The 10,806-nt window shown below is 37.5% G+C and overlaps 1 protein-coding gene across 1 annotated transcript in view; it reads left to right on the forward strand.

Moving 5' to 3' along the window:
• The window catches only part of LOC127831760 (limb region 1 protein homolog), a 34,231-nt gene extending 24,120 nt beyond the window's left edge, over positions 1–10,111 (forward strand). Inside the window, exons 12-15 of the mRNA XM_052356802.1 lie at positions 996–1,073; positions 4,111–4,184; positions 5,260–5,417; positions 8,584–10,111. Of these exons, the coding sequence (XP_052212762.1) occupies positions 996–1,073; positions 4,111–4,184; positions 5,260–5,417; positions 8,584–8,843 (570 nt within the window). The 3' untranslated portion in view covers positions 8,844–10,111. The remainder of the gene's footprint in view (positions 1–995; positions 1,074–4,110; positions 4,185–5,259; positions 5,418–8,583) is intronic.
• Positions 10,112–10,806: the final 695 nt, after the last annotated feature.

Below are 10,806 nucleotides of genomic sequence, written 5' to 3' on the forward strand. Positions count from 1 at the left end.
CCGGCCACATAGGCCATGCCCACCCAAAATTGCCTTTTACTATAATTTCTTTATTTCTACACCAATTCACTTCAAATTGATACTGAACCTCTCTTATGACAATACGGTCAATCTCAGCTATGCATGGCCCCATTACCAACCCTAGGGCACCCCGCCCACGTAGGCCACGCCCACATAGGTCACGCCCACCCAAAATTGCCTTTTACTATAATTTCTTCATTTCTACGCCGATTCACTTCAAATTGATACTGAACCTCTCTTATGACAAATGGTCAATTTCAGCTATGCATGGCGTCATTACCAACCCTGAGGCGCCCCGCCTACATAGGCCACGCCCACCCAAAATTGCCTTTTACTATAACTTCTTCATTTCTACACCGATTCACTTCAAATTGATACTGAACCTTTCTAATGACAATACGGTTAATCTCAACTATGCATGGCCCCATTACCAACCCTGGGGCGCCCCGCCGACATAGGCCACGCCCACCCAAAATTGCCTTTTACTATAATTTCCTTATTTCTACGTTGATTCACTTCAAATTGATACTGAACCTCTCTTATTACAATACAGTCAATCTCAACTATGCATGGCCCATTTACCAACCCTGGGGCACCCGCCCACATAGGCCACGCCCACCCAAAATTGTCTTTTACTATAATTTCTTCATTTCTACACTGATTCACTTCTAATTGATACTTAACTTCTCTTATGACAATTCGGTCACTCTTATGACAATTCGGTCAATCTCAACTAAGCATGGCCCCATTACCAACCCTGGGGCGCCCCTGGGTCAAACATGTGGCGTGGGGATACCCGTCGGCCTCTGCGGCCCCATTTCTAGTTAAGCTTAGCTGTTTTGCTTCTATAATAATTATATTGTAATATACCTTTTCCTTTTCAATAGTATGACTGTATAAGAAAGGTTCTAATTAGTGAGACTAAATGTAACCTGATGGTATGTTGATGATCAATTGCTTAAAATACATTTCAGGTGTTGGGTGTTTTGATGGTGACCCAGAACATGTTCCAGCTATTGGTGGGCATTAAGGCTCTACCAGTGGGAGCAAAGGTAGCTAAGAGCTAAGGACTCTAGAGCATTTCAAAATGGCTTTTGATGCAATCGAGTTAAAATAAAAAGGTTTAAGCTGAGCTAAGGTAGCTAAGACCCAAAGTTTAGTTAAAGTCTATTTATTTAAGCTCTATTGCATCTATAGCCTTGTGCTTGTGGAACAACTCTCAAGTCTTATTCCTGGGGAGAGCTATTACTTTTGTATGTTTGGAAAGATCTTGTTTTCTAAGTGGGGTTCAAACCCTGGACCTCCCAGTAGCAGGGTGTACACCATACACCTTAGGCCTTTGCCACTTATTATGCCCCCCTTCGAAGAAGAGGGGGTATATTGCTTTGCTCATGTCGGTCGGTCGGTAGGTCGGTCGGTCGGTCCGTCCACCAGGTGGTTGTCGTATGATAACTCAAGAACGCATACGCCTAGGATCATGAAACTTCATAGGTAGATTGATCATGACTCGCAGATGACCCCTATTGATTTTGAGGTCACTAGGTCAAAGGTCAAGGTCACGGTGACCCGAAATAGTAAAATGGTTTTCAGATGATAACTCAAGAACGCATACGCTTAGGATCATGAAACTTCATGGGTAGATTGATCATGACTCGCAGATGACCCCTATTGATTTTGAGGTCACTAGGTCAAAGGTCAAGGTCACGGTGACCCGAAATAGTAAAATGGTTTCCGGATGATAACTCAAGAACGCATACGCCTAGGATCATGAAACTTCATGGGTAGATTGATCATGACTCGCAGATGACCCCTATTAATTTTGAGGTCACTAGGTCAAAGGTCAAGGTCATGGTGACCCGAAATAGTAAAATGGTTTCCGGATGATAACTCAAGAACGCATACGCCTAGGATCATGAAACTTCATGGGTAGATTGATCATGACTCGCAGATGACCCCTATCAATTTTGAGGTCACTAGGTCAAAGGTCAAGGTCACGGTGACCCGAAATAGTAAAATGGTTTCCGGATGATAACTCAAGAACGCATACGCCTAGGATCATGAAACTTCATAGGTAGATTGATCATGACTTGCAGATGACCCCTATTGTTTTTGAGGTCACTAGGTCAAAGGTCAAGGTCACGGTGACCTGAAATAGTAAAATGGTTTTCGGATGATAACTCAAGAACGCTTTTGCCTAGGATCATGAAACTTCATAGGTAGATTGATCATGACTCTCAGATGACCCCTATTGATTTTGAGGTCACAAGGTCAAAGGTCAAGGTCACGGTGACCCGAAATAGTAAAATGATTTTTGGATGATAACTCAAGAACGCTTTTGCCTAGGATCATGACACTTCATAGGTACATTGATCGTGACTCGCAGATGACCCCTATTGATTTTCAGGTCACTAGGTCAAAGGTCAAGGTCACAGTGACAAAAATCGTGCTCACACAATGGCTGCCACTACAATGGACAGCCCATATGGGGGGCATGCATGTTTTATTTAAAATAAAGATCCATTTTTCACCTACCTTTTCTTAGATTGTAACATAAAAATGTATAACATTTTAAAAGTACAACCAATATGATGTTAAATCTAACTTAATATTATCTATCTCAAAATAACAACATCCTTTATAAAGAATAATATGTTAAAGGGGCCTTTTCACAGATTGTGGCATGTATTGAAGTTTGTCATTAAATGCTTTATAATGAGAAATGTAAACATTGGATCTAAAAAGCTCCAGTAAAAACACAATAATAACATAAAAGAAAGAAAAAAAGAATAAAATAAAAGAAAGAAAAAAAAGAATTCCTCAACTGGGCTCGAACCAATGACCCCTGGAGCCCTGGAGTAAAAGTCTATCCCTTAGACCACTCGGCCATCCCTGCTCATGCAATGAGGATCATAATTATTCAATACTTTATGTAAGCTATGCTCGTAGTATCACAAAATACAACAACAGAACTTTCCAAATTATTCAATTGTTTCGTGTTGCATCGCTTTATAATTTTCAGGTTTTTAAATTGTCAAAAGATGCATATAATGGATATTTTAAAGCATGGTAAACCTTCAGTATTACTGTTTCCTCACAAATATCATAACTGGAACGAAAAATTTGCTAATTCGAAAAAATCTAATTTTGTCAATTTACCAAAACGTGAAAAGCTCCCTTTAATGCCATAAACATTACTTCTATATGCAACATTTGATTGGGGTGGATCTTACATATCAATAACACATTGGCTGTGCAATTCTTGTTACTACAGCTTTCCCAAATTCAAGGGTTCTAACAATTAAAAAAAACAGTTATAAAGTGTGCTTAGACCATGTTGTTGATAAATTATTTCTCTTTTTGGGTGTAATCCTGTCATTCCATCCAATGAAACTATTAGTTACATTCAATATTAATAAATTAAAGAATAATCTATGAATGCATTGGTATATTATAAGGCGCTGCGGACAGAAACCCACCTGTATTAAAAGATACATAGTTGTGTAAATTGCCAAAGTTACTCTGGAGACATAATGACATCTTAGCTGAAAAGAATTCCTGCATTCTAATGAACGCTATTTTCTGTATTTTTATTTATTAAAGAATCTTGTATTCTAATACTTTTCTCTTTACATGTATTTTATTGATAATCTTGCATTCTAATAAACACTAGTCTATTTTATAAATAATGTTATACTCTTATAAGCACTATTATATGTCACGTATTTTAGAGATAATCTTGTATTCTAATCTACATTATTCTAGGTATATGTATGTTATAACTAATCCTGTATTCTAATAAACACTATTCTTTGTGAATGTATTTTATAATATATGCATGTAATATTAATTGAATATAGAGACAATGTATTGAAAACTATCCTTAATTATGAAAACCCAACAAAATGACCTTTTTCTTCTAAGAAATATCATTATCCATTATTTTGAAAACCTTACTAAATGACCATATTTTTTTGTTACAGGAAATTTCATTCATTATTATTAAAACCTGTCTAAATGATCAATTGGTGTTTCAGGAAATGTCATTCATAACACTGAAAACACCACTAGATGACCAATTTCATGTTTCAGGAAATGTCACTGGGAATCACATCTCTGTCTGCACTCGGCTGGCCAGGCAGTATTTTAGAAACAATACTGATTCTGTATCCTTTACATGTGTACCCACTTAGGTTTCAATTATCATGCCCCCCTTCGAAGAAGAGGGGGTAGATTGTTTTGCATATGTCGGTCCGTCGGTCTGTCCGTCCGTCCACCAGATGGTTTCCGGATGATAACTCAAGAATGCTAAGGCCTAGGATCATGAAACTTCATAGGTACATTGATCATGACTGGCAGTTGACCCCTATTGATTTTCAGGTCACTAGGTCAAAGGTCAAGGTCACAGTGACTCGAAATAGTAAAATGGTTTCCGGATGATAACTCAAGAATGCTTACGCCTAGGATCATGAAATTTCATAGGTACATTGATCATGACTGGCAGATGACCCCTATTGATTTTCAGGTCACTAGGTCAAAGGTCAAGGTACCAGTTACTCGAAACAGTAAAATGGTTTCCAGATGATAACTCAAGAATGCTTACGCCTAAGATCATGAAACTTCATAGGAACTTTGATCATGACTGGCAGATGACCCCTATTGATTTTCAGGTCACTAGGTCAAAGGTCAAAATCACAGTGACTCGAAACAGTAAAATGGTTTCCGGATTATAACTTAAGAATGCTTACGCCTAGGATCATGAAACTTCATAGGTACATTGATCATGACTGTCAGATGACCCCTTTTAACTTTCAGGTTACTAGGTCAAATGTCAAGGTCACAGTGACAAAAAACATATTCACACAATGGCTGCCACTTCAACTGACAGCTCATATGGGGGGCATGCATGTTTTACAAACAGCCTTTGTTTATCTTTGACTTGCTATTTTTTATTTTCTGTATGACAGCCATAATTAATAATGCGATACTTTTACTTGTAAATAAATATGTTTGACATGGGTGACCATAATTACAATTAAACAATTTCATGAACCTAGTCAAAGTATAATGCTTAAACTACGTCTATTTAAAAATGGAGATTTTCTAATATATTAATACATAAATCTGAAGGAGACCCAAAAAACTGTTTTTTGAATAGCTCTCTTGTTTATCTGAGGGCTTTTATATTAAGATCTCAGAAACTATCAATGCATGCTTGTTTTCTTAACCAAGATGATTCAGATACTTGATGTCAGCGTCTGTTGTAGGTTTTTACAGTTTGCCATTGTTCTGTCGTATTACGCCCAAGTACAACAACACGTCCATGATTTCCATCATACTAAACTGTAGTGTGCTGCTCATACTGAGTTCAGCACTGCCGGTCTTGTCCAGAACACTTGGTACGTAGTATACATGTCCTATGTCCATTCTCTAGCTCTTGGTCTTACTAGTCAGGGGTTAGATTTTTCACATCAACTAATTCGCTTTCCTCCAAAAGCCATCTTGTCCACATTTCTGGTTAAGCAGAATCCACAAAACCTGAAATGGGCCTGTCCGATTAGGTTTGAAACTGGTCAGACATGTGGTCAACCTTTCAGACATGTGGTCAGACATGTGGTCAACCTTTCGGACATGTGGTCATTCTTTCAGACATGTAGTCAGATGTGGTCAACCCTTCAGACATGTGGGCAACCTTTCAGACATGTGGTCAACCTTTCAGACATGGGGTCAACCTTTCAGAAACTTGATCAACCTTTCAGACACGTTGTCAACCTTTCAAACACGTGGTCAACCTTTCAGACACATGGTCAACCTTTCAGACATGTGGCCAACCTTTCAGACACATGATAAACCTTTCAAACACGTGGTCAACCTTTCAGACATGTGGTCAGACATGTGGTCAACCTTTCAGACACGTGGTAAACCTTTCAAACACATGATAAAACTTTCAAACATGTGGTCAACCTTTCAGACATGTGAACAGACCTGTGGTCAACCTTTCAGACACATGGTCAACCTTTCAGACATGGAGTCAACCTTTCAGACATGTGGTCAACCTTTCAGACATGGGGTCAACATTTCAGACATGTGGTCAGACCTGTGGTCAACCTTTCAGACATGTGGTCAAGCTTTCAGAAATGTGGTCAACCTTTCAGGCAAGTGGTCAGACATGTGGTCAACCTTTCAGACATGTGGTCAAGCTTTCAGACACGCGGTCATACATGTCGTTAACCTTTCAGGCATGTGGTCAGACACGTGGTCAACCTTTCAGACATGTGGTCAATCTTTCAGGCATGTGGTCAGACACATGGTCAATCTTTCAGACATGTGGTCAACCTTTGAGACATGTGTCAACCTTTTAGACACATGGTCAACCTTTCAGACACGTGGTCAACCTTTCAGACATGTGGCCAACCTTTCAGACCTGTGGTCAGACATGTGGTCAACCTTTCAGACATGTGGCCAACCTTTCAGACATGTGGTCAACCTTTCAGACATGTGGCCAACCTTTCAGACACATGGTCCGACATGGGGCCAACCTTTCAGGCAAGTGGCCAACCTTTCAGACATGTGGTCAACCTTTCAGACATGTGGCCAACCTTTCGGACATGTGGTCATTCTTTCAGACATGTAGTCAGATGTGGTCAACCCTTCAGACATGTGGGCAACCTTTCAGACATGTGGTCAACCTTTCAGACATGGGGTCAACCTTTCAGAAACTTGATCAACCTTTCAGACACGTTGTCAACCTTTCAAACACGTGGTCAACCTTTCAGACACATGGTCAACCTTTCAGACATGTGGCCAACCTTTCAGACACATGATAAACCTTTCAAACACGTGGTCAACCTTTCAGACATGTGGTCAGACATGTGGTCAACCTTTCAGACACGTGGTAAACCTTTCAAACACATGATAAAACTTTCAAACATGTGGTCAACCTTTCAGACATGTGAACAGACCTGTGGTCAACCTTTCAGACACATGGTCAACCTTTCAGACATGTGGTCAACCTTTCAGACATGGGGTCAACATTTCAGACATGTGGTCAGACCTGTGGTCAACCTTTCAGACATGTGGTCAAGCTTTCAGAAATGTGGTCAACCTTTCAGGCAAGTGGTCAGACACGTGGTCAACCTTTCAGACATGTGGTCAATCTTTCAGGCATGTGGTCAAACACATGATCAATCTTTCAGACATGTGGTCAACCTTTGAGACATGTGTCAACCTTTCAGACACATGGTCAACCTTTCAGACACGTGGTCAACCTTTCAGACATGTGGCCAACCTTTCAGACATGTGGCCAACCTTTCAGACATGTGGTCAACCTTTCAGACATGTGGCCAACCTTTCAGACACATGGTCGGACATGGGGCCAACCTTTCAGGCAAGTGGCCAACCTTTCAGACATGTGGTCAACCTTTCAGACATGTGACCAACCTTTCAGACATGTGGCCAACCTTTCAGACACGTGGTCAGACATGTGGTCAACCTTTCAGACATGCATACTTGTTACATGCTTGTTACAAGTTCTTGTTTTAATTTCTTGTCGGACATTTAAAAAAAATGTCAAATCAGCAATGGTTTCTGATAGCACATAATATTTGTAATTTTTGTGTGAGTTGTCTGACTTTCTGATAAATTTATCCGTGTCTGAAGCTTAATGGTTATGGCCATTCTCTAACCCCGTCTCACCATCCGGGGATGTTATTTCTCCTGCTTTCAACTGATTTCATCCTTTTCTCAAATCCTTTCTTATCAAGAACACTGGGTAAGATGGTGTAATTTAATGCCCAGAAACAAAGTATTGGAGGGGGGATATAGCAAAATCACTTAAGGCATCTGTTTTTGTATCAACATAGTACTCCTATACTAGCTAGATGTTCAATATTCCAACTTGCATGCATTCTTTGTTGTGATTAAAAGATTTGCAAGTATAGTCTACATGTATATTAAAATTATTATTTAGTATTTCAAATTGCCATTACTATGTCTCTCTATTTCCTTTTTTTGAAAGATTATTACAACCTGCTTAATTTTACAATATATGGCATTAGGAGGTTTTCTGTACTATTTATAAGCTCTTGTCTCAATTTTAATTCTCGCCCTGCCTTAAGGTCTGACTCTTTTAGTTGCTAATGTTTGACTTTTTATCTAGTGGTCTTAAGTTCAAATTCTAAACTGGTCACGTAATTTTTGTGTGATTTGATCACTAAACACCATATATTTGAGTTAACATTTCTAGACTGCTGGTCATTACCTATTTATCAAATTCATTACTTTGAGACATTACAGTGACACTGTTTACTCAGCACACACAAAAATAGTTCAAACATATTTCCAAATTTAAACCTTTTTAATAAAGCTCAATAGCATTGAAAGCCTAAGGCTTATATAAATGCTCTCATTTCTGTTTCAAGGGTAGAACCAGTGCTGAGTTTCTTTGAGGAAGATCTTAAGATCGCTACCACATTGTCAATCGAGCCCATGACCTCCTGGTCGCTAGGCAGACACCATATCCACTTTGCTACAGCGACCTTTAATTTATTTTGTACTTTATTTCAGGTATTACAAACTTTGATCTTGTCGGCTCATTTGGCACTATGGACTGGTTGGGCAACTTCTACATAATCTTTTTCTCCAATGTGATATTCGTCAGCGCCACAGTTTTATGCCTTGTGAACAAGTTTACAAACAAAGTGCGACAGAGCATTTACATAAAAATCAAGACAGCGCTGTTGACGTTTGTGTCCCAGAGGTCCAGAAATCACTCGGCTTCAAGTTTAAATTTGAGTACTAGTACCAGATTTTCCGAGGCCTCTTAAAGCAGCTGTTTCACAGTTTATTTGCTTTAAAAATAAAGGGGTAATTAACTTTTTTTTGGTGAAAAAACTTATGGTGCAATTTCATATGTTCGGGATGTGAACATGAATTTGCCTTGTGGCATTTTCATTTTTTTGCTGTGAATATTCAGTGCATTTTAACAGGTTTGGGCTGTACAAAAAACATTTCTTCTCGTCTTTAGAAGTTTTGTGTTACTTGTAAAAGATTTGTAAAGTATCTAACTTACACTTTGATTCAAGAAAAAAAATCGCTTCCTAGTAATATAAAACCCTATAATTTTAATAACACAAACACTCATAATACATTTTAAACAGATTTTATTTGATTTACAACAGCATTATACATGAGTTGTTTTTAATAATTTAATAAATTCTTCTTTACAAAATTAATTGTGAAGAGATATCTTTTTCTAATAGCCCAAAACTGGATTCTTTAGGTGGAAATGAACAGCTAAAGGCTTTTGTTAAAGTTATTTGTGTGTTAAAAGAGATGTTATTTACATGTACCTTTGGTGCTTGTGTATTGCCATTCAGTTGTAGACTCAAAGCTGATTGTGTTGCTACCTTTATAGTATTGTACCTCGATGCAAGCTTTTAGTAGTTAACAAGTGTTGCAGGAGGTACAGAGGCATAATCAAGTATTCCATGTGATACAGTTTTTCTCCGGTTTTACTTTTATGACTGCTTAAATAGATTGCCATATTTATCTTTTGAGCAGTCGTTCAGTCATGCAAGCATTGGAGACAAATATTTGTTGTGTATTTTGCCTGTTAACTAATTAGCTCTCATTTGTGGTATACGTGTTAGCTGTTCTCAGTTGCCAAAAGACTTGGCACAGTGTTTGATTGCACTTAAGTTGTTAACCTTTTAGTTCATGATTTCTTGTTCAAGTTTGTATTTCTGCTAGTTTTTGCACAATTGCCATTATATTTTATGATGTATTTTGCATAAGAATATTGATGATGTTCTTATTTTGATAACAAATTAATAATTTTTCCTGATAAATATTTGGGTTGAAAATAATTTTTGCTCAGAAGTGCACTATTTACTTTATGAAACTTAGTGCATTAGGACAACAATAAGCATTGTCAAACTACTCCTATAAAGGAAAATGTAAGCTCTACTATAACAGAATAAAATATAGCTATCATTCTAAATGCTTAAAGCGAGATTATACGATTATTTCAAATATTTATGAATTTATATGAAATGTGTAAAAAACGTATATACATATATTTAAATATAAATTAAAATAATTGTTAAGAAAAACATGTATCGAAAAATGCGAAATAAGCCAGATATTTAATTCTGAAATCAAAAATGTATGTACAGTCTATTTTTTAAATTCGCCAGCATGAAAATCATGCATGTACGATGTGAATCTAAATTAAGTTTTATGGCTCATTTTAATTTCCTGCAGCGATATCTATTCATACAACACAAGAACACTAACTTTGATCCGAATAACAAGATGAAGGCTTCGGTTATTGTAGGAAAATATGTACGAAATATCTTCGTCACAATTGGCTCAGGGCGCTAATTTGTCTTTGCTGCATTTTATGAAATTTGTTGTCAATGTATAATTCTTCTTTCCTATTTTGTGTTATTGTAACATATTTTTATCAATATATTACAATTTAACACATATGGAAATTGTATGATCTCGCTTTAAATATCAGTGAATGTATGTAAACACTGGAAACGAATGCAGTATAGTTCCTTTTCCTTCAATGTATGACTAATTAAGACTTGGTTTCATTCCTACAGACCGAATATCAAAAAAGTTCTTGATGGACAGATAAAAAGCCTCAATCAAAAAAATACTTTCTTAAATGAACTGATTTGCTGCAACACATACACAACACATAGTTTTCTAGGTTTTAATTTTAACTCCACCATCTAGCATATCATGCAATTTTTTATTTTATTGCATTGTATATATTAA

This window comes from Dreissena polymorpha, chromosome 5 (genome assembly GCF_020536995.1).
Source record: "Dreissena polymorpha isolate Duluth1 chromosome 5, UMN_Dpol_1.0, whole genome shotgun sequence".
Taxonomy (NCBI): Eukaryota; Metazoa; Mollusca; class Bivalvia; order Myida; family Dreissenidae; genus Dreissena; species Dreissena polymorpha.